At 28.8% G+C, this 24950-nt stretch overlaps 2 protein-coding genes across 5 annotated transcripts in view; one reads left to right on the top strand and one right to left on the bottom strand.

Moving 5' to 3' along the window:
* LOC129960986 (uncharacterized) overlaps window positions 1-24063 on the bottom strand; it is a 60006-nt gene extending 35943 nt beyond the window's left edge. For 2 of the 4 annotated variants that reach the window (XM_056074771.1, XM_056074772.1), the window contains exons 1-2: window positions 23925-24030; window positions 923-1026 (exon numbers count right to left, since the gene is read on the bottom strand). Coding sequence is in view for 1 of the 4 variants with exons in the window: in XM_056074772.1 (XP_055930747.1) it covers window positions 923-932 (10 nt within the window). In the remaining 3 variants the exon portion in view is untranslated. Of the gene's footprint in view, window positions 1-922; window positions 1027-23924 lie in introns of all 4 variants that reach the window. The other 2 variants (XM_056074770.1, XM_056074773.1) reach the window with 2 other exon arrangements.
* LOC129960987 (uncharacterized) lies at window positions 16914-24305 on the top strand. Its single transcript, XM_056074774.1, has 3 exons — window positions 16914-17251; window positions 22132-22209; window positions 23942-24305. The coding sequence occupies exons 1-3, from the start codon at window positions 17128-17130 to the stop codon at window positions 24106-24108; spliced, it is 369 nt and encodes a 122-aa protein (XP_055930749.1). The 5' UTR covers window positions 16914-17127; the 3' UTR covers window positions 24109-24305.
* Window positions 24306-24950: the final 645 nt, after the last annotated feature.

Genomic DNA, 24950 nt, shown 5'->3' with positions numbered 1-24950 from the left:
AAAGTTTAATCAATTTACCTATTCAAATTAATTATTACCTTACAGTTAACAATTGTATTTGATTAGCGTTTCATTATCTTCGGAAAATATAAAAAAAATATGGCAGAACTTTTTCAGAACTTTTTTTTTTTCTAGAATACATATTTATAGAATTTATTTTCTATAGCTGACTTTCTGAAGAATTTGCATAATAATAGCAGCAATTTACATGCAATTTACATATTAACATATTCATCTTACACTTGACAAAAAATCCCAGTTGCAAACATTTCGACCTCCAATTTGTTTTTCTGATGATTTTTTTTTCTTTCACATGTTTTGATAAATGGTACATGGAGCATTTCACAAAAATAAATATTGCAAGATAACCACAACAAAATTGACAGCAATTCATTTTTTGACAAATAAATTTCTCAAGTATCATAACTTAATATGTTTTTATTTACAGGCAGAACAGGATGTTAAAAAGCATGGATCAATTGATGAAAAGAAAGACAATATTTACATACAGATATTGAAATGAAATATTTATTTATATTTCACGCTAGATTCTCTATTTTCTCGACGATTTTAATTTCTATTTAGTTTTAAATAAATTTTTGCTTTTTCATTTTCTTCAATAATATAATAAAATGTTAATAATAAGCTGTCTTATTGTATTTTATGAGAATCAGATCGCATTTTTTAACATGAAATCTACGAACGAGATACTGTTTTTAATGCCATGTTGTATTTCAGTTAATAGCATTTTTGAGTAAAACCATTATTAGTTTTTAAGAAGTTTTTTTCGGAATTTTCCTCCTTATCAGTTTTTTTAATCTTTTTATTGATTATTTTAATAAAAAGAGGGCCTCGAAGCGTTATTGTGACCTGCGAGAGGGGCCATGATAGGGCCTGTCTTTTCCAAGAATGTTCTACTTACTTGAACCCATTGGTTTTTCGTCGAGTTGTGAAATCTAGTTAAACAGGTCATCAGGATGATACTATAGGATCTTCAAGTGTGGAGAAACAGCATAACCCTGTCATCTTTTTAAAAATAATTTGTCAATGAGAATTTTATTTTTTATTAGCATCTAACATCTACAAAAGTGTAAAAAACTCTACTGTTTGTTAAAAATATGTATGAAAATAGTGAGGCAAGATATAAATTTATTTCAAAACACTACACATAATAAATAATATCCCTATGAAACTTATTTGGATTTCTTACAAAAGATTTTAAAATTTTCTTCGTCTTACAATAAAAGAGAGACTTTATCATTTTCGAAATTTTGTGTCATCCAAAGGCAAGACCGGAATAAAAGGTCTACGGTTATGAAAAATTAATCTAAACTCTTCCAATATATTTAACAAAATTTATTGTGTTTGATTGATTAAAAATAATCAAATTGGGCTTGTTTCAGAACGTTTAAACAAAATGAACTTATAAACATATTATCAATTACTTTTTAAAAATAACTTTGAGACAGTTTTTCTTCACTGAAAATTCGCTAAAATTTGATACGCAGAATAATCATTCACTGAGGACGTTATTTGATACAATAATGTTTAATTTCGAACCTTGAAGAGAGCTATTAGAAACAAACTTTGGAATTTCACATAACCCTTAGAGAAGAAGTAAACTGAGAAGCACATATCTTTCCAAATGTTCACAACACAATTTTCATCAATCTAGAAATCGTGCCTCAATTATTCCAAATATTTTGGCAGGCACCTTTATTATAGCACAGAATATAAATAGCAAATTTATTTTCAAATTATTTCGAAATCATTTGTACTTTAAAATTATTATCATTATTTCAAATTTTATTAGCAAGCACCCTAACGATTAAAATTACTCGCCAATTTTATGCAAAAAATTGAAAATTCGCCATTAGTATGTTATGTGTATGCATACACAGTGAAATCAAGATTCGGTCCTCCGTCTAAAGAGTGTGTATTATGCTTCCAAACTATTGAAAATTTTATGATTCAAAGAAAATTGAGATACTTGGTAAAAGAGGATAGATAACAAGTAATGAGAATTAAAATTGATTAAGAAATGTCTTTTATGCTAAAAAAATTGATGATCCTGGTAAAAATACAATTATAGCGACATATTCTAAATTTTTGCATAATCCATTTTAAATATTGTTTTAGAATAGATTTTAAACTGAAGGGGGAAAAATTGATATAATGAGAGCATTTTAATTCTAAAAAAACCTATTATCAACGGAAAGCAAAAGTTCTGTTGATAATATCAAAGCTATTATCAACGGAAACCTATTAGTAACGGATCCAGTCTAGCTCAATCCGTACGAGAATTTTGCGGATCTTATTTAAATCGAAACCTCAACATTAACGAAAATATAACTTGTTTGAAAACAAAATACATCCAAGATATATTACATTTCAAACAGAAAGAAGTTATATAATTTCTCCCAAATTATTTTATTTCCAAAGATAAAGAATTATAATGCTGTAGAATTACCTATCGAACCATTTATCTTAGTATTAATTGCAATTTATATTTATGGAAAAAAATGGAAATAATTTTGTTATTTATAAAAAATAAAGTTTGTCATTAAGTTCTTGGAACTACTAAAAATCAAAGCGTAATATGATTAAATATTGATTTTTAGTTAAGTTTTGAAATTCATGAAGTATAATTGTTCATCATTATTTTGACATGTAGGATGTCATAACATTTTAATATTCAAGACTATTTCAAAGAAAACTTGCGGTAAAGAAATCTTTTATGCTAAGATATAACCTTAATTAATTATTGATACCAGTGAATTAGATAATGATTTATATTCATGGGGCGATTAAAATTAGGATAAATTATTATTTTATTTTACATTTATTCAGTTCTCTCACTGGATAATATCTCAGCTCTTTGATTTCACTTCAAATATATCTATGAATTTCTGATATCAAATTTTAAAAAATTTAACTGTTAAAGTATAAAATTCTAGTTAAATTTCCTTACATTTTACAAAAAAAGGGACTAATATTGGGTTTTTTAAACTGTGAGTAACAACCCTTGCGGTATTAGAATTACGAAATTGTTCATAGAATTTTTTTTCTTTCAGACTACTCCAACTGTAGCAAAACTTATCTGTTTTTACGGAAAAAAACAATAAATTATTGAATTTCGAATATATTTAACTTCCGAATTAAAAGACAACCTATTGATAAGTTTATTGCTAATCCAACCCATGTAATAACATTAAAGGTGTTTGAGATATTAAAATGTTTCCAAGTGACTTTTGAATTTTAAATTACTTAATCCGTTCACTTAATTGCAGATTTAATTGTGAAAAATTCAGTATTTCGGCGCTCGTGTCAGATGTCAGACTCGTCATTGTAAACAAATAAGTTAAGAAAACGCATTGATTCAAGGATTTCATTAACAATTTCTGAAGAATATTCTTTTCATTTTAATGAAATCTTTTTCTCAATGATTAATACTTCATTTTCTAACATTGTGAGCATGAAAAATTTGGTGATCGTGCAAGTACTTTCTCTCCGATGAGGCTTCTACTTGAAAAATCTAAGTCATAGCTCAATTTAGCATTTGAAGAACTTCAGGATTATTTGGTAATTGCGTTCAATTTCTTTAAACATTATTCTTATACAAATTTTTATATGAAATTTACTTTTACTTTTTCATTGGTTAGTGTATTATTTCCTTTTTATATTCCACTTTTTGAATCATGGAAAAAATCTTTAGAGAATTTTTTGTAAAATTTTTCGAATAGAATTGTAAAAAGTTTTTCACGCTTAAGAGAATTTCGAGTGAAAAGTGCAAAATGTCCAATCTAAGCTAATATTTAAATAGGTTTACCACTTACTTGGTACAAGCAATGCTTTTTTTTTTCTTGCGTGATATTAGAATAGGCTTGTAAACGATATTATCGACATTTTATTATAAATTTTACATATTTTTTATTGTAATCAATTTTGCTCTTGTAAGACTATATCGAAATTTAAAATTTTGTATTGATGGTAAAGGACATTAGTATAAATGTTACCATCATCGCCTTATTATGCATTTTCCCTTTTTAGTTTGTAAGCAATGTTAAGCTATCCTGACCCACCTGAAGACATACATTTAAACTGAATAATTAGAACGCCGCAACAGCAGTAATCGAGATTTATGATTGAGTTCTACGGGCCATTACTATTCACGATGCAACCTTCTAGTAGCAGGCACGTGCTGTCATCGGCAGAAGATAACTTTATCCCACTCCAGTACTGTATCCAACAGGATGGCTAGAACCAATCACCATGCCGAAAGCTTCTCATCTCCATATCTGAAGTGCCTCCCCCTTGGTGTGACCTTCCAAATTTGTAAAATAAATCAAAATTTTGATTTCTGAGAAAAAATAATAAATTTAGAAGAAGATTCACATGAACAGGAATTTCTGTTTTCAAATGTGCATTTAAAAGCGATTCACTTCTTTTTTATTCATTTATTTCTCCCCAAATAACCTTTTTATTGTTTTATGAGTACAAAAGATTGAAAGTTGTCCTTTCAAAGTTTATTTAATTTATTGAAATAAAAATGCAGCACTACATTTTCTCTGTTCACATGTTTCGGTTGATGCTCGCAGGTTAGAAAGCACTGAGGAGAGAGAACGTCATTCCAAATTAAGTCAGTGGGCAGTGTCTCCCCCCTTTCCCACCACTCCAGTTGGGAGGTCAGTGGCCTCGTCCTTTCGCTGGACGAGAATCAGTTTCTGAAGACACTCAAGTAGGACGAGAGAGATTACGTTTTCAAAAATAGAATTGTAAAAAACTACGCACACATCACGTTTTGATAGAGTTTCACTAAGTCATTTCAGAATAAAGCTTATCCCCCCCCCTCCCCATCAGACCCCTCATTTAATAAAGAGCCGCATACTCGAATGGAATAGATAACTATTTTAAGAAAGAAATTGTAGGATATATTTTTTCCAAGACTTTTTGTTTAAACACACATAGAGAGAAAAGATACTTCGTTTATGATGTCTAAAAATAGTTCTCAAGTATTACTTTTGGGGAAATACGTTTAAAAAAATACTTCGAATAGAAAAGATTATGAAGCAATAAAAATTTATTTTCGACTTTCAAAGTTTGCTTTTAGAGTTAAAAGTAACCTGGGGAAATAAAAACATACTGAAAAAACAGTATGAATACACAAGTTGAAATAATTTAATTACATTGGTGAACATTTTTTTATGAAGTTCAATGCCACTGAGATAAAATTAGCATATTCTTTATGGATTCGATACATTGACCTCCAAAACTGAGAATGCTGCATTGTGGCTACAATTTCCGTGAAATATTCTAATATTTTCTCTTCATTCGAGGTGTGAATATGCTCTAAATTTTAATTTATCATATTTTTTTAAAGGATAGGTGACGAAATGCAATATATCAAAGAAAAATATTTATGTCAAATAAAGATATGTAAATAGATTTCATCAATTTATGTGTAATGTGTCAAAGTGATTAAATTCTCCAAAAATAAATTTCTTGATATATTATTTGAAATTCAATCCCCCTAGATTTACGCAAGGTGTTGTGGGATCAGTTAAAAAATAGACATTTGTAGAGATGACATTTAAAACTGACTGCCTGTAATGACTAATGTAATCGATTTTTTTTAATTGCTTCAGTTAAAAAAATATTCCTGTTCTTTAAATAATACTTGGGTTCGTGTCTTTTTATTTTTAAAGTAATTTTGCTAATTACATTAACAAATTTTGCAGTTCAGAATATTTCGCGACACCATAAGCAATCTTTAAACATGTAAATCTTTACAATACCAGCACATGAAAGAATCAAAATCCGTTGTAACAAGGAAAGTAAGTGATTATTTTAAAGAGCAATATTATCGGTTTTTGAAATAATACCTGCTTCTCTCTCCATTTCCAAAAAACCTAATAACGTGGTAATAAAAAAAATTCTTATAGTTCTGCTTTTTTTTTTAGATATCAGGATTTTCCTTAACCTTCCAGCTGCATATTATTCGATTTCAGGGATATGCAGCTGGACAGTTTTGTCTATGGTATTCGAATTTTCACAGGTTAATATACTCTTCTCTTTCTATTACAGGTTTCAATTACATTATGTTATTATAGGAGAAGGAATTGTTACATAAGCATGTTGCCCCGCCTCTCACTTGTAACGCCCTCTAGCGATATATGTAAAAAACCATCAGTCTTTGTAACATCATCGACGTAGCAGCACGCCAAAAGTCAAAGCTCAAACAAACTCCCGAAAGCGGAGAAACAATAAAATCTTTAAATCTTTAAAAGCATATGGATCCAATGACAAGGAAATGGAGGAAACGTTGCTTCTAAGCATCAATTCTGAAAAGCACGCATTTGGGGAGATTAACCATCTTACGGCTTAATTATTTCATATAATTTGGCTAGCGATGCTATTATAATTTGAGTGCAAATAGCCATTTGCTTTGTTGCGAAAGTATTTAAAATTACTTGCAAATATTATATATAAGAATTGACTATTCATAGACCGGAAAGTTGTACAGAAAAAGTCAAACCTAAAATCACCAGAAAATAGAGGGTTAATGGTGTAAAAAATTTCACATATTCAGATCACTGACTTTACTTTATAATTGGAAAATATTAATATGGGCTTTACAGAATCCTAAGCATAATTATTATCACAAAAATTCTAAGCAGATGATAAGAATTAAAAAGAAAGGGAAATTTCGGACAAAAAATATAACCTCTTCTAGTTATTCAAGACAGTTTGTATTTTTTTATAGAAATCAAAATTACAGTTGTACATTGAAAAATATAAATTTTTCTAACTTTCTCCGATATAAAATTCTTTTGATGAGGAGAAAATGAAAACAATTGAGGTTAAATAGCTCAATAGTTTGATATATTTAAAAGAAAGTTAAAGAAAAGCATTATACAAGTTAACTATAAAAATACCGTAACTAGGTTTGTTTAGTCTAAACTACGTTAAGTTTAAGCTACACAAATCTAGTTAAGACACTTAACAACCTATTTATTCTATTTTTATCGGTTTTAGTTTATTTTTGGATCTATTATTTTCAATTTACCATTTTTTTTAATTCGGTTTTCAAAATATCCATTCAGAATGAAATCAATTCAATTACTTAAGTTTTCTTTTGTTTATAAGCTGTTTGTTGAATATTTACAAAACTGTTAAATTCTAAAATACTCTCTTCTATATGTTTTGCTTTCAGCTGAGTAATTTAAATTCTTTCGCCGACCTAATTTCTTCAAAAAAATTCGAGCGGCCTTAATTTCGTTAAAGAAAAAAAAAAACTTTTTTTTGGTATTCAAGTTGGGAAAGAAAATAAACAAGTTTTGGAAAAACAAATCAAGAATTGGTTAATTTAATATGAACTGACCGAAAACTTTCGTACTTATTGACAAAGTTTGATTTTGTGAAAGTAATCAAGGATAAAAGAGTTAAAAACACGGCAGTTGCAATAATCATCCATTTATTTTAGGATACTTTTAAAAATAAATTTCTGAGATGCTCTTGATAATTTGATATGAAAATTTATAATTTTAATCTCTGCAAATTGCCCTATGTTCTTTTAAATTATTAATAAAAAGTAAATAACTTTTTTCTAATTAGCAATTAATGTTAACTAACTCAACGTAAAACTAAGTAAAAAAATACATCAAAAAGAAGGCGATGAGAATGGCTCTAAATAATTCTGCTTAGACAAATTTAACAAAATTTGGCTTAGTTAATATCCTGCCCTTAAAGATCTCATAATGAGAGATAATACATTTAAAACCAACCAGTCTGCAAAAATGACTTCAAAATTTACCTTGATTTAAGATTTCATTAAAACATAACAAAATTCTCTATAAAGAATAGTTATTAAGCAATATAGCTGTATTAATGTCCTGTTTTGGAGCTATTAGTTTTGGGTGTGGCTTCAGTTATTAACAATGATGAAATAAGTTGGACGATACCTGGGCAGGAGGAATCGCACTCTTCACAGATATATAATTTTCGACAGTATTATATGGTTAACCCCTTCGCATATAATAACGTATCTGACACGCATATCAAATTACTGAGTTTTTTTTTTATCCAATCTGAAATTAATTAAAAGTATTAAGTATTTTAAAATGCAAAAATAGCTTCGAAACGCTTCAATATATTTCAGATATATCTTATACTGTTTTAGGAATCAAAATAACAAATATCCCAAATAGGATGTATCATCTATTTAGGTAGATTCTATTTAGATAAATTCATAGGTTGAATGGTTAATATTAGGTAAGAATGAATCTCGAACTAGCGGTCAGAGACCCCATATCAACACGAATTTTGTTTAATGGAAAATGTAAAATTGAAACAAAATTGTCATTTATCAGAAAACCACCATTAATTCAACTACTACTGACTCTTTGTCTTATCAGTTTATAAGTAAAATGTAAAGGAAAAGAATTGTACATATTTCTCTCACGAATAATTTCAAAATACTAATATAATATTTTTGAACATCTTTATTCATTTAATTTTTTTATGCTATAAAATCTTAAACAATAGCAACTTCATTTCTTTAAAAACTCATCTCGAAGTAAAGAAGCATGTTTTTTTTTTTTCACATCGCAACTATCGAATATCGTTCCATTCTGCAATAAAATATTTTTTGCACTTCAGAAAGTGTTTTGGAAAGAATCATTGCAGATTTTGAGAGTTTTTTCCATCTGCAGCTCATAGAAAATATGCAAATGCTTAGTTTATCTTCGAGGAAATTATGAAGATAAATCCTGAAACATGAAAGTTTTGCAGAACGTAACTGAGGGTATACACAAAGTTTTAATAATGTGTACATGTATGAAATACTATGCCAGGAAACAAAACAAACTTTGACATTTGCATTGTTTTAACATGTATTTCTCGATTATTTGAAGCCAGATACAGCCCACTTTGCTAACTTAGTTCGAATCTATAATCTTTTTTATCCCTTTTATCATGGCATTCTATACTTTCTTTTATACCAGCCGGCGTTCTAGCATAGGTGTAGCGCGTCTTTTCCGTGATCTGTGCTTCCTGGAGTTCGAGTCCCTGTTCGGGCATGGTTCTTCTTCTTTATTTTATCTATGAGGTGTGTGAATGTGCCCCGCCCTGTAAAAAGGGATTGTGCAAGCGAATGTGACGCATGAAGTAGCTAAGTCGTACTCTTGGCCCTAGTTGGTGTTCATGAAAAAACAAGAGACGCTCACTTGGCTTAAATCGCTGACAGATAACTATCAGTGGGCTTGTAAAGTGCCATAAGTCACAACACACACACACACATCACACACTTTTTATACCATTTACACTGTTCATTGAAATCACTACATCTATTTTATCATATCTTCACAAGTTAAATGAATCAAACATAATTTATAAGAACTACTTAAATTGACCATTCTAATTATTTTTTTTAAATTCTCGTCAATTTAAAATGTATGCCGTAATTTTGAAGTGCGCCCAAATAATAAGGCAGATACCATGAAACTCGCATACATGTAAACGCTTGAACAACGATTGGATTCAGACATCATGAAGTCAAACACTAACATGAACTTAGGCAGAACCATGTTTCTGGTCCTTATCCAATAACTCTGAAGCCTAGATTGCCATCAAGCCACTTCATTCCTGTGTAACATTTTCTGAAATTGGGGATCGCCATAAAATACATTAGGGTGTTAAACAGTTCCTCGGTACTCAAAAACATGTACAGCACTCAATTTTTTTTTCAAAATTAGTAGGATAATGTAAGCTCTTCTCAAACACTGAAGTGTAGGATTTGTCTATCGGATTACATAATTTTAATATTTAAATCTGTAAGCTAAAGTAAGAATTAATATTTGTTACTTTATATATGATACTTGATAGACACCTAAACTTAAAATGCTAAAGCTTGTCCAACTTATTTTTAAACAAGCTTCAGTATTTTAGATGTTTATCGTAGTAAATATTCCAAATAACATGTGGCATCTAACTAGGAGGTTAAATTCGTAGGTTGAGGTATTTAAAAGTAATCTTGATAAATAATTTCACTGAAGTTTGCTAAATAACTATTCTAATTTGAAATTCCCTTATTTGCTATTAATTAAGTTAGATTTAGTTAATTTATTATCCAACTTTGGATTGCGAAATGTTTTGCCTCCGAAAATCATGGCAAAAAAATCAGTGGAACATGGTTAGATATGGAGGTCATTGCGCTAAACTTGGCCAGTGGATACAAAATTTGTGTGTGTGTGTCACTGTTTCAAATCAGTTATGATAAGAAGAAAAAAAAACCTTGCCTTATACCACATTTATAAGGCAAGTGTTAATTAGTGACTGTGGAGAGGGTGGAGAGCATTATGTCCCGAGTGTACGGCTTTGCAGATTTTCATACATCGAAAAAATAAATCGGGATTTCTGAAATATCGATTTTTCAATATCAATCTATGAAAAAAATCGAATTATCGATATCATAGCAATGAATTGAGATCCAATGAGTCAATGCGAACATTAATTTTCTTTATCAATGCTTAATAATATTTACTCGAATTTTTATCATTAGTTCTGATTCCTAAGTCGCAAAATTTATATCAAGAGTTTAAACTTATATTTATACGGATATGATGCTTAAATTTAAATTTGTACGAATATTTGAATCATTTGCAGATTAAATGAAAACATAACGGAAAATTTCAATACTCTTTTTTATGATGCTATATTCATATATACTAAATTTAATTTATTCTTGATTTTTGTAGATTTACTATTCAAATTTTGATTCTCATGTGTTAAAAGTATAAGATTTCTTTTACATTATTTTTTATTGTTCTAAATAATTTACAAAACGTTTCGGTAAATAATTTGTCTACATTAACAATGATAATAGATGAAAAGAATAAAATTAGAAAAATATTAAATATTAAGGAATAAAAATATGAAAAATTAAAACTGCAAATTTACTCGCCCTCTGATGAATAAATTTTACTTCTGGTCAAACCTCCGATGCCAATCGAAATTTCATAAATTTCATCTTCGAAATCAGCCCTGAATTTTTAAGATTTTCTAAAGTATTTAAAATTAAAAAATAAAGTTAAGATCGTTTTAAGATTTAAGATTTTTTCCTTTTTAATTCATTTTCTTTTCTAGAGCATATGCTTTTAAATTCTCAAAAACATATTTTTTAACTTTATATCTCTAAAAATATGGTTTTATTTTTATTTCATAATGTACTCTTCATTAAATTAGGTTGATTTTTATATTTGATAAAGATTAATTTTAGCGGTAGATCTGTTCAACCGTCATTTGATCACTATATAAGTTTTGATGCTCATCAGTCCGGATCGACCATTCGATGCTGATTGAGCTTCAACGAGCTTTTGATACTGATCGAATATACATGCCATCGAGAATAAGTCGAGCTATATCGTCGAACTGTATTTGGAAGAAATACGGGTGGGGTCACATATGTTGATGGATTGACCTGACCTTTATTATTTGGATTTATTTCAGAACATATATATGAGTGGAATATGTGTATTAGGATATTTATCGATTTTGATTCTTAATTCATATACTTAAATAATTTCAAAAATATATAATTTTTATGAACTTTATACTTTTAAAAATATTGCTACATTTGTATTTCATGATATATTTAATTAATTTTTTTATTTGCATCTATGATAATGTTCATTTTTAAAAATAGATCAGCTCACTCGTCATTTGAAAACTATTTAAATTTTGATTCTTATTAAATTTGATCGCGCGTTCAGTATTGATTGAACTTTCTAGAGCATAGAGAATCGGTCCTGGCAATATTTTGCAGTATTGCTTATTTGTTTTGCAATTTGTTTTAGTAGCATGACAATGAAATTGGTTCTATGCTGATAAAATGAGCAAAGTTAGTGGGAATATACGGTGGAAAGATGATTTATTTTTCTTGGAGTTATTATTATTATATGATTGAATAATAATTTGCATATTTTTTACCCACTTTTAAGATTTAAAATTATTTTTCTATTTCTTTTTTCGTTTCAAATGCCAATGATTTGATTTCGCAATAAAATGTCCCTCATTTAAAATATTTAAGAAACTTTTTGACAAAATATTTTATTTTTATATTGGGAGTTTTTCTTTCTATAACATTTTTAATATTTTTAATTTCAATTTTCTAAGTCGATTTTCACAATATACCTAAATGTTGACAGAACAACACGAAATACTATTAATATTGAATATAGAAGCGTATTTAAATGTTGGTAATGTTTTCGATGAGTTTATATTAGCAATGATATAATTCGTAACATTTTTCTTTTATTTGCCCTTTTATTCTAAAGCATTCTCTAAAACTTTTAATGCATTGTAATGTTCTTTCTTAAATAGATAATACTCAATAATATTTCATATTCATGCCCCATTTCGGAATTTTGAAATCTTATATTCAAGTTTACTTAGTTGTAATCATTTTATCTACAAACTGAGTTCAAATACTAAATGTATGCTTAAATTAAATCTGCCACTAATACTTTTTAAATAGAAATTTATGCTATTCATATATTGAATTAATTTTTCATGGCATAAGACTTTAAATTTAGAATTCAAAATTCGTTGAAATAATTAACGTGTGAAAGACATAAATGTTTTGTATGTGTGTGCGTGTCAAGTATGAAATGGAAAAAATTTTTTACAAAAGCGTCAAAAGAGGTATCGTTTAAAAAATCATTCCATTATTGAAGAAATAAAATTGTATGGGATATTCTATTGATTGAATAATAGAATATATCATATCATTGAGTAACAAAACTGTATTATAACACTTTCTATTGAAATGATTTTAATATCATTATATTTTAATTATTTTATTAGAATGAAAAACATATTTTCATCCTATAAAAGAAAATTGCAAAGTAACGGAAAATTCCATTTTTCGGAGAAGTTCTGATAAGTCAGCATGTTAAGAAAGAGTATTTATAATTTATTATTGCAATAAATAAATAATAAAATCACAATATATAGAGAAATATAGATTAATCTTGGACGATATATCACGATGATGAAGCTCGATTTTAGAGTTATTTATTCTCGTAATGCACTGCAGAAAAAGAGCTAGAAGAAGGCATTTAATCAGACCCTCTTTTACGTTTTGAAAACATATGAAATTCTCATTCAGTGTGTGAGTTTAAAAGTTTCGATTAGTGATGAAAAAGTTGAATTATAGATGATGATATAGTTAATTCCTTGAAATTTATTTGAGCATTTTTACAATGTTGTGGTTTTTTTCATATCTTTCGATATTTTTCATATATTTTTCACATCTTTTTCATATTTATCAATAATGCCAAAGTGGTATATATATTATATATATAATGACGAGAGAGAAAAATCCCCTGGCAAGGCTTCAAGATTCATTAGAATATTGCATGCCCGACGAAGGTAATGCAATGTTGCATGAGTTGACATATCAGAAATATAAGGATATGGCATTTTAAAAATTAGTTTCAAATAGTATTATCAGCTTCACACATTAGTAACAGTTATCATTAAATTCGATCGGTATTTTCCAGATCTGATTGTTGCGATTCGTGAAGAGGATGTCATGCAGACACTGGAATACTAAATGACTCACGAATGGTATGCAATTATCATATATCAGAATATCTTCCTTGCCAGTTTCCAGACCATGACATAAATGAATATAAATTTGTCATTTGCGTGATCGAATTTTTAAAATGAACTGAAAACAGATTTAGCATAAATGTTTTTATAAAGTCGTTAACAGGTTCTACCGCTTCACGATTTTTACTTTAATTATTACATGCAAATCAGACAGTCCCGACGACAAATAATAAAACGCAAGAAAAAAATGTTCTTAAGTTTCTAAGATTTTAGGAACACGAATTGTTTGTTAATTTCTAAAGACTGCTCTTATCAAACATGAATTAAAGTTACTTCTTGGAAGCAAATAATGAATTCTAATATATGAATTATCTTAATATTTTCTTAGATTTAATAAAAGTATTGTGCAACAAAATCTAATTTTAAAGAATTTCTTTTATGCCACAAAGTTTCCTTGTCGATCATTTAACTTAACTACACTTAAAAAAATTTTTTTTTCAAGTACGCAAGAAAGTTTTTGACAAGGATTTTCCTACCTATAAAAGTAATTAACCATAACATGCTTCGGATGGCTGCTGAGAAGCTCTGAAAACTATAAATAATTCTGAATAAATAAACTAACGAACACAAATTTCTATGGAGGAATTAATGAACCTTAAAGTATTATGTGAAGTGTGAGAAGTGGATAATAGAATAAAAAAAAAAGCTCTTGAAATCTGAAACATCCGTGTTGAAATCAATTTATTAACTTTTCTTGTGGAAAAATAAAAATACCGTCTAATACCTATTTTGTTTCTTTGAAGAGGATAAGTAATACACAAAAATATGCAATTCTGCGTACATCTTCATATACTCTCAATGAAATTATTAACTGCGTACTCATTTTTCCTAATAGTTATTGGTTGTCAGATTTGGTTAAAAATATTTTTAGAAAATCAGCATAAAGCAAAGATTGCTTTTACTGCAACAACTTATAATATTATGACAAAAATTATTAATTTTCAGAATATTTCTGTTTGTACAGATCTTCTTTAATTAATTATTTCGACATGTTTGGAAAATGTGTATCTAAACTGTATCGCACTAATTAAGCGATGACGAATATATATAATATAAAATTAAGTTGTAAAGAAATGTCTTTTTTTAATTTTATATCTCGCATTCATTTAATTAATTACTTAAATTAACATAGTTTACATAAGAACGAAAGAAATCGAGTTTACGAATGTATTTTAGTTTATCACTAAAATTCAAATTTAAACTGCTTAAATTTCAGTATTGCTGATTCATGGACACTATATTCGCCATAATGCAAAATTATGCACTTTCTTCGTGCCGAGTATATTCGCAAACATTTAACTGGTTAAAAAAGAAAATATACCATAACATTAGATAAATTAACTATTTCATAAAAAAGAAATGGGAATAGGCAGCATCGCAATAGGAAAGCTAATAGTTCGAATCCAGGTTCCGTAAAAAATTATTATATATATGTCATAAGTGCTTCGTAAACCTTTTAAGAATGTATGAAGTTGAATGGCTCAAGACTGATGATATCAACCGGCTAATGCTTAAAACTAAAAAGTCGCATTCCACCTGTAACTTCGAAAAAGATATTTTTACTTAGAAAATATTTGAAAATAAGTCTTAAGAACCTTTGTAAAATTAAAATATTTGTAAATTTTTATAAATAATCTTATTAGAATTCAGAAAAATTGAACTAAAAATTAGAAATGGATTTTTGCAAAACAAAATTTTTTCAACATACTTTCAAACATTCTATACATCCGAGAGCAGCGTGCATTTTTGTATTTTAAATACCTCAAATTTAGTATCCATTATCGCATTTGAGACCTAAGTGATTTTCAAAATGTCGTTCGCACTTGAACACTAAGATTTTTAAAAATAAAGTGAAATAACAACCTTTTGTATTCAAATAATCTACTGATGGGGACATTTGTTCTGGATTCTACAAATGGTGATTTTTTAAACTTAAGCTATACAATTCTTATTTCGTTGTAAACCGTTAACGTGCAAACCGAAATATGTAGCTTGACACAATTCAACTAATGGAAACTGTCACCTTTAAAAATCACTCATTTTTAAATTCGTCAGTATGATTGACATTTTTTCACAAAGCAAATTCAGCAAGATAAAAAAAAATCATGGTGAGAAGTATAATACAAAACCCCTAAGAAGCTAATGTATATTTCTTAGTTTTCAAGAATGAAATAAGCAAGAATGGAATTTCACAGATTATGAAGTTCATTAAAAATTCGTTTGTCAGACTCTTTCGAGTTCAAGATCTTGGAATCTAAATTTTTCAATGCACTACCAAAAGGTACAACATCATGTTCTATCTATCGACTTATACATCATTCAATTCATGCACATCATTCGACGAAACATTAATATATCCATTAGATGTTGTTTTATTGATTATGTATGAAAGCCCTGTTTGGGCTAACGGGAAATACTACTACAGACATCCTATATGAAAAAGAGCAATTGTACTTTGATCCCAACACAAAATTCCAAATGCTTGTGTTCAGAAATCAATCCATTCATACAGGAAAGTTAAAAGCTGTTATTTCTTAAAAGCAAATAACAAGCAACCTGCTTTGATTAATTACATTTATGCTTTGAAATAAATAGCGAAAATAAACGAAGTGTTGCTAGTATAAAACTGATAATTTCAATACAAACAAATTTACCAAAGAGCCATCATTTTTATTCAGAACAGGAATTATAGATTTTAAAAACCTATACACACTTCTTCCACATTTATCATTAATCTTAGTTAAAGATCCACTCGAACAATGTATCGTTTCATAGCAGAGCAGTACTCCAATCAAGGAAGTTAACTTCCCCTCTAGTCATTTCATAAATGTTTCGAGCCTAGTTTAAGAATCCTCCAAAGTGCTCTGAACTTTGACCTTTTTTTCTAAGCAACATCCCAAAAATTTCACTCCTGGCAAATAATAAAATAGTTCGTGATATGATTATTATTAGGTGCGTGCAAAAGCTCTCTCCTTTTTGATATCCCATCCTAAATGGAATTTTGGAAGAGTTTTTTTTCATTCAGAGTCGGTTCGGATTTCCACTTTTCCGAAGAGAGCCAAATTGGCCTAGAAATTAGAATTCGCAATTTGCCGAATCAGCCAAGGAGAAACGGCGAGAAAAGCACGACATCGGATGCGGCGGATGCCAAGGCCGGTTCTCTTGTTCGGCAAGGTTAGTGTGTTATTGGGTTTGATCGCCCGGAGGAATAGCGATGCCGCATATAACAAGAAGAACCAGGACACTCAGCTCTACTTCCTGCTCTTCAGTCCTATCCATCCTCAGCAAAAGCTGCTTCTCCCGAGTTCGAACAGCAGCAAACGGGCGGTTTCTTTCAAACCGGGTGCGGTCTTACTTTAAGAGAGATCTCACTCTCGTGGTAAATGTGAGTGAAGGACAATACAAGTGAAAAGTAATACTCTCTCGGCGATCGACTTCGGGATCATTTTACCAAACATGACAAAGGCGTGTTGGATGCTTTTCTTTGTGCTCTTTCTGCTGTGTCTGCAGCATTCGTGGTCCCAAATGCAGTTTTTGGACTTAGTTCAAGGGGAACACGGTGGTCTGCAGTATGATTCAGGTAAAAAGATTTAGTTTTTTTATCTTTAATATTTCTGTTAAGTTGGTATACGATGATGTTGAATTATTTGAAATTTGTAGCGTAATGCAATAAAGAAATTCTAGTCATCGAATAACTAATGACTTCTTTACTTCTCGAAGAATTATAAGCTAGAAGACTAAATTCAATTTGCTAAATGGCTTACCTCTAAAGCATTTGTTTAAGGTTCTTGACAATTATTAAAAATTGGCTGAAAAATATAATTTTATTATCAGTACTAAAGAAGTACGATTTTATATCTGGCAACACTTGCAAAAGATTATTAAGAATTTAAGTATTTTGTTGAATTTCATTTTTAACCATCACAGATCTCATATGTAGATGCTCGATTGTTTCCTCCAAAAGGAAAATCACTTCTTACATCTACATTATCTATCTATGAAATTAATGTTATTTCAAATTACTTGATGTATTAACATTAAGTGTAACTAAGCCCTCCCATAGCAGAGAAAATTCTGCATTGAAATTTTGCCTTAAATATCTTGGAAATTATTTTCTTATTTCTTCCTTATTTGTTATTGTTGAAGATACGAAACTTTTTTTATAATCTATTATAACAAAAGTATATTTTAAATTCGCAAAAGAAAATTATTTAATTCACTGAAAATTGTTTCTTGGTTTTTATATGATTTAGTTGCATGTTTTGGTATTGAAATAGAGACAACATTTGTGCGAGATTTTAAAAGTTTTAGAGTGAAATACCTCCTAATAATACTAAATAAATAAAGCTCAAAGTAAGAATAAATTTAAGTAAGTGATTTAATGTCTCGTTTAAATCCGTAAGTGAAAATCTATATTCATTCGTGTTTTTAATTTGAAGCCTTTCTCTGACATTATTGTGGAGAATTCTATAAGTATCAAGAAATAAATTAAGTAATGTGATCACATTCTAAAAATGAGAAAGTGGATAAGTTTGATCGAGCGAACTTACAATCATCTTTTAAAAATATGAAAACATTAATTTTTATTCATATATATTGTAAAATTTATTTCTGCATTAATTTACGTTTGCTCTCATTTTGCTGTAAAACATTTTGAAATAACATTTAATAAAGAATAATGATATTAATTTTGAATAATATTTAATTTGCATTTTCAGAAATTAGATTTAATAAAGAAAGTTGAAACCAAAAATTCGTTGGAATGAAAAGAGGTTGCAGCTAATAAAACAATGACAAGAAATTTTTCGGTGTAAAAAAAAAAAATAAGCGAAAACATACATTCATGAGTTTGATAAGGAAATGCACGAGGAACTAATTTTTGATTACAGATTAATAATAATGCAAGTTGATCACTCTCAAATGTTTTCTATCCATCCAAGTGTGTATACCAATACTTTCCATTTGTATTCCTGAAGAAAATACCAAGAAAAAAAATGAGAGAGTAACCATATTGTAATAAGAAGATTGATTCCTTTTCAGTTTCAAAATCGACTTCATTTTATACAACTGATCTATTAGATAATAGAAGCTTTACTGGAAATCAGGGCTGTCTCAAGAACTTTAGCATTGAATTGAAGCAGCTTCATTATTTAGAGGTCAGTATGAGATACCGCATTATAACGTGCAGCTTTCATGAGCGAAAACTACGTCAAGAAGGAAAACAGTTGCTGAAATGACCAAATATTTTTCTTATTTAAGAGTCAAGTCTTTAGTTGTGGATCAGACTTCTATAAATAAATTCAATTTTCTTTTTAATGCCAGTGAGAGTGCATTAAAAAAAGATGGGATAACAGAATTTATTAAAAAATACTGCGGGAATTTTACTTTTTTTTTCAAAAATAAACTGATTTATGACTGATTTTAAATATAGCTATAGAAGTAAGATATGACGCAGATGAACGGTTTTGTTAATATCCCCTGCATTTTAAAGTTCTAAGAATTTACGGCTCATTAGAAAATAGCCGTTTTATTTTTTTTTAAACTGGGAATCCTAGTTTTTACTTACAGATTTTTTTAATATCTGCCAGAATATAAACATTTCAATAAAAATACAATTTGGAAGTGGTGAAAGTTGAAAAAAATTGATATTCATAAAAATGTTTTATCTTCATAATTAAAGAAACAAGTGATTTAAGGTAAGAAAGTGAATTAACTATTGGCTTTCAGGTATGAAAACGAGGTTATCAGTTCCCATTTTTTTTTCAACTTAATGAGGAAGCTCTCAAATATTTTAGGCCTGTATAACTAAATTTTACTTTCTATTTCCTTTTAGCCGTACTTTAATTCCCCGAAAACTCGACAACCGTACATTTTTAGTGAAAATGTCTAGTTTGTTGAATCGATTCCTGCTTCCTGTAAATTTAGGAACACAAGATTACTTAATTTAATAAAAAGAAAAATCAACAATACTTGTTGTATTATAGATAGCAATTGACAAAATAAGTTGGTGTAGCACCATGAGATAGGCAGATATTGACATGAATGCCGAAACAATTCAAGAAAACGGTTTGTATATAATTTTTTCTTTCTATCAAGTCTCATCATTCCTAATGAAAACTGGATTCCAAAGCGTAAGCAAGTCTTGTTTTTTTTTGCGCAATATGGCATTTATTATTATTTTAGATTTTTACTTTTAGAGGAGAAAAATATTTTTGGACAAAATAGAAAAAGGTATAGTATTTTTAAAAAGCAAATATCATCGCCACCCTATACTTATAAGCCCATTAAAAATTCTACTAGAAAACTGACTCCTTATGCAGTTCGATTATACATTGCAAAATGTCAAAAGAATCTTATGTAATTGAGTAAAATTTACATATATTTTTAAATATATATGAAATAAAAAGGATAAATATGAAATTGTTTCAGAAATTATGAAACGTATTCATCAAAAATATTGCAGATTAATCATTTTAACAAATTTCTAAAATAATTATTTGAATATAATACATAATCGATACCTCAGATTATAATTTTTAAAGACCCTATAAAATCTGTAAGAATAAAATAATAACTCAATGCATATAAAAGTCATTCTTAATTTCTCTACTTACAAAATTAGCTTTAATAAGATTGCATCTTAAAATTGCTTGAAACTAAGATTTATCTTAATAAAATCAAGTCAAATTTTTTATCGAATATTTCCAAATATATATCCACAATAGTGTTCTATTAAGGCTTTAATTATTAAACATGAGAACTAAATGGCAATTAGAAATAAATGGCAGTTTCCCCTTATTCCAAATACAAATTCATTTTATAAATATATACTCTTCGCATAAGTTAATCCTTCCCCTTTTTATTTATTGAGAACTGTTTTAATAACTACCATCAGATGAACATTACATACATATTACTTTCTCGAAACATGGGTTATGTAAATTCCCATGAAAATTTGCTTCTGAAAAATATGCATGGTTGCATAGAATTAGATTATAAAATAGCGTAATTTTCTCATAGCAGGATGATCATTTAATTGCGTTTATTACTGAAAGAAAACATGGACATTACTGAGCAAGAACACGAGGGAAAAATATATCTATTTCAGATCGAAAATAAAGGAAAACAGTCTTTCACAAAAGAATGTATTAGAAATTAAGAAGTTCGTAAACGACCTCAATGTTAATGCATATGAAAATATTGAATACTCAGGCGAATTTGAACAAAGAACTATACTTATTTCTCCCTCCTTTTAGTATTTTTAAATTATGGTTTCTGAAGTTATTTTCAGGTTTTAAAAGCATTGGGCTTTCAGAAGTTAAAATATCAAAGGATTTTTATATTGGTACTTTGATGCTCGAATATGGTTTCTTGGTGCGAGGTTAAACTATTGCTGTGATTATGATATATAATCAACAAATTACTCCACAATGAAATTTGGAAAACGCAAAGGAATCTTGAAGCCAATTGTTTTAAGTTAATTATACGATTCTCTGAAAATTGATAGCAGTCTCTAATTAATCTCAGTGGGAAAACCAAATACTGAGAATGAACTCATTTAATTCTTCAGGATCCATATCCGTGTATTCAAGCCTGGGAAATAGAAGGAGCAATACCCAATTTCTATATTATTCCTTTTTATTTCTTGCGGCATGGATTGCATTTTGGAAATCTAACCTATAAAAAAAGAAGAAATGTGCTTCCTTCGAGTTCAATGAATCGATGAATAATATTTGATTTTCGAAAGAAAGAGCTACTATCACCGGTGTACTACTAAAGGGACGAGAAATTGCTGACGTCAGAGGGTGCCCTTGAACTGAATTGAACTTTCCTGGTGGATCGCGAGGGCTGTTGACCTTTTTACCAGCAGCAGTAGACCGGAACCAAAAGAATTCCTGATATCACGTTTTGAAAATAATGAGGTTTAATGGAAACGTCTCAGCAATCAGAGGGTCTTGATGGGATAACATTCATCTTTCTCATCGATTGCAAGCGAAGGTTACAATAGAAATGAGATATGGAATGCGATCCCATGAATTTTAATCAGCGCTAAAGAACATTAAAACAAAACCCCTAATTTTTAGCAGAATTTCTGAAAAGAAATTGCATCATCGCTTGTTTACTTTTTTTATAAAATATTTTATATAAGTAAGAACATTCAGGTCAAAACTTTAAAATACCAATAATAAATTAAATTCTATGAAAGGCAACATAATTCAGCTGAATTTCAAAAAGTTTGTGTAGAAAATTAAATGAATTCCTTCAAATTGTATTCTTTTTAGCGATTTTCGAGTGATTTTTCTTAAAAATTAAATAATCCGAAACGTAATACGTAGCAGTTTAACTCAAATGTCAAAATTACTTAATCGGCCTTATTCATCTTTAAAATATCTTAAAATGTTTTCTGTAACTAATTTTTATAATAATTATGTCTAATAAAAATCCCTTTCTTTCCTACAGGCTGGCCATCAAATCAAGACGTCAATTACGTAAGACTGGCCAGAGATCTTAAGACACAGTTTTTCAATACATTAACTGGTAAGCAATGGACAATCAACCTCAGAATTTAAAAGCCTTGTTTCAACTAATTTGCATTCAAATTTTAGAAGATATAACTAATTTCAATATTGTCCAAAATTTTTATGAATTGAACAAAAACTCCAATATCCATAAAAGCAGCTATGATGCATGAATACATTAAAAATCCATAAAATATTCCTCCTGGATTTCTAATGGACTTTGCGAAACCTGATAAAATGATTTCGCATGATTGATTAAATTAATGATTTTGAATACTAATTTAGAACATTAAAACCATTTGAATGTAATAGAATTGCATCCGTGAACGTGATATGTTTAAATATAGAGGTAACGGGAAAATTACAAAGTAACTAATTGAATAATTCATATTCACAAAAACAGGTTCGATACTTGTTTCAGAGCAGCTTCGTAGCATCTAATTTTATTGTAAGCAAGAATATTTTTATTTCCAAAATTTATGTAGCGAAAAATTTCTACGAGACGCCAGGAAAAAAACCCGGATGTCATCTCGACCCAAGGAACAACTAGTGCGAGTCAAATTCAATGGGGTTAGCATATCAAACAGGATTGAGATTGGATGTAGAATCGTAGTTGAAAGAAATTCTCCTAACGTAACTTGAATCTAAATGTCTTCAAAAATGCAAGAGTTCCAGATGGTTTAAGTTAGAAATAAATATTTTTTTTTTAAAGTTGGATTATAAAGCACCAAGAGAAATGGTTTGTTTTCGAGATATCTAAAATTGAAAACTTAAACCCAATTACCCATATTTTTCATTCAATTATCCTCGACAATACAATTATTTGTCAATTTATCTAAAAAAAAACCTATTCTAACTTTGTGGGTCATTAAATTCAGATGTCACTTTAAATTGCCCGCACTTAATTTAGGAAATAAAAATTTAGAACCTATTACTAAGACGACACAATTAAAACTATTTTAGATAGATCGAAGTCAATTATTTGGAATCAAAGCGCAAATTGAATAAAATATTTAAAAGAAAATGCCTTTTACTATCGTTAATAATGTATATATTTCCACTCTAAATCAAGTTTCAAATTTTATTTTTCTGATGATTTCAACTATCTAAAAAATTTAGAGCGATTACTTATTAAATTGTTCTTTTAGAAATGAACTTCAGAGAATGGATCTCAATTGTCAAAATAGGTCATCAAATTTAAAAAAAAAAAAAAAAAAAAAATCGAAATTTCGATTGATCTATTTTTATTTGAAACTTAGCAGTAGTGTAAAAAAACTAGTATGTTATTTATTATAAACTTTCTATTATTTAAAGAATATAATTACGAGTCGAAATATGTTTAGATGAGTACTAAATCATAATATGTAAGTTGTAGAATTTTTCAAATTAATACAATGAAAAATCATTGAACCTCATTTATTATTAAAATGGGTACTTATCTCTTTTATGCACTTTTAAACTGCAGTTTAATAATTGTTCTATTTTAATGAATAATCAGCTTGGAATGAAATTGACTTAAAAAATCTAGGTAACTCCCTTCTCAAATCTTAAGGTATAAACTAACATTTGACAATACATCTTAAATAATTGAATACAGCAAATAACAGCCCAAAACTATTTGAAACTAAGTCAATTATATACACAATGATATGTAAAGCAGCATAGTTTTCAAAAATAATCCAGGTTTTGAAAACAACTTATCAAAAATTATGTAATATATAAATAGATAATTACCTGTTTATTTTGTTCAGGTGACAAACAACAACAAGCAGCCGCAGAAGGAACGAAGAGGCGTGACAGAATTACAGCCCTCTTCATCAAACTGATGACCCGTCTATTTCGCCAAAGACCTTTCCAAAGACTTCTCTGCGGCTCCAACGCCACTTGCTTGGCTAACTTGAATACTCCAAATTACTAAGAGATCTGTAGAAAGTGGAGCCAATATATATCAAAATCATATTTTCTGTCTTTTCCAAGACTTGCCAAATCGATCTAAATGACCGTAGCTGGCCTACTGTTAATCTAACATTTTATATCTACTTAGTTTTACTAATACGTTTTCAATGTGTATATATACAAATAAAAAGGAAACAATAAAGAAACTGGATTTTTTTTAATAATTTATGTTTTCTGGAGTTTTATTTCGATGCTTAGAACATAATGAGGTAAAGAAGCTATGAGAATTTCGTGAACGAAAACAATCGAATGTAAGTAAACACTTTTGGGTGTAGGATCTTCTTTATAATCCCATTAGCGGATGCGAAATTGTTTTTTCATTACTCAGGTAAGTGGAGTAATGGAATCTAGAGCAACGTTTCGGAATGCATGACATTTTTTTCAATGACTGTTTTTTGGAGGCAACGAATACAAAAATTCAGGAAAATTTATCAGGAGAACTGCAAATATTTAGTGCTTATTCTTGATAATATTTAATCAAAAGGTTATTATAATAAGAGTTTTTAATCTAGCTTAGATTCTTAAGATTAACAGATTGACCTACACTTGAATTCCAGGAGTTCTGAGAATCGCAGATGTGTTTTTTGGGAACTGGCCTTGAGGCTTACTCATGACCTGTTTACTCATGAAGGTTTAGGTCACAAATTCGTCTGGATAACTTTTTTTTTTTGATGCAATCTTCATGTCAGGTTTAAGTGACGTGCTCATCTCCACACCTTCCTCAGATTCTAGCCTGTTTATCTCTTTTGAGACTAAAGGAGGTTGATTTTAATTGCCTTTGCTCAAATAGATGTAATCATTTGA

This window comes from Argiope bruennichi, chromosome X2, assembly GCF_947563725.1.
Source record: "Argiope bruennichi chromosome X2, qqArgBrue1.1, whole genome shotgun sequence".
In the NCBI taxonomy this organism is placed as follows: domain Eukaryota; kingdom Metazoa; phylum Arthropoda; class Arachnida; order Araneae; family Araneidae; genus Argiope; species Argiope bruennichi.
Note: the sequence above shows the minus strand (reverse complement) of the source record. Positions and strands in the feature narration are given on the sequence as shown.

What these genes read in the sequence shown, in the direction of transcription:
- LOC129960987 (XM_056074774.1), top strand. Translation starts at nt 17,128, where the DNA reads ATGACAAAGGCGTGTTGGATGCTTTTCTTTGTGCTCTTTCTGCTGTGT. An exon ending in TGGTCTGCAGTATGATTCAG is followed by an intron (nt 17,252 to 22,131) that starts GTAAAAAGATTT and finishes TCTTTCCTACAG; the next exon opens with GCTGGCCATCAAATCAAGAC. An exon ending in GTTTTTCAATACATTAACTG is followed by an intron (nt 22,210 to 23,941) that starts GTAAGCAATGGA and finishes TATTTTGTTCAG; the next exon opens with GTGACAAACAACAACAAGCA.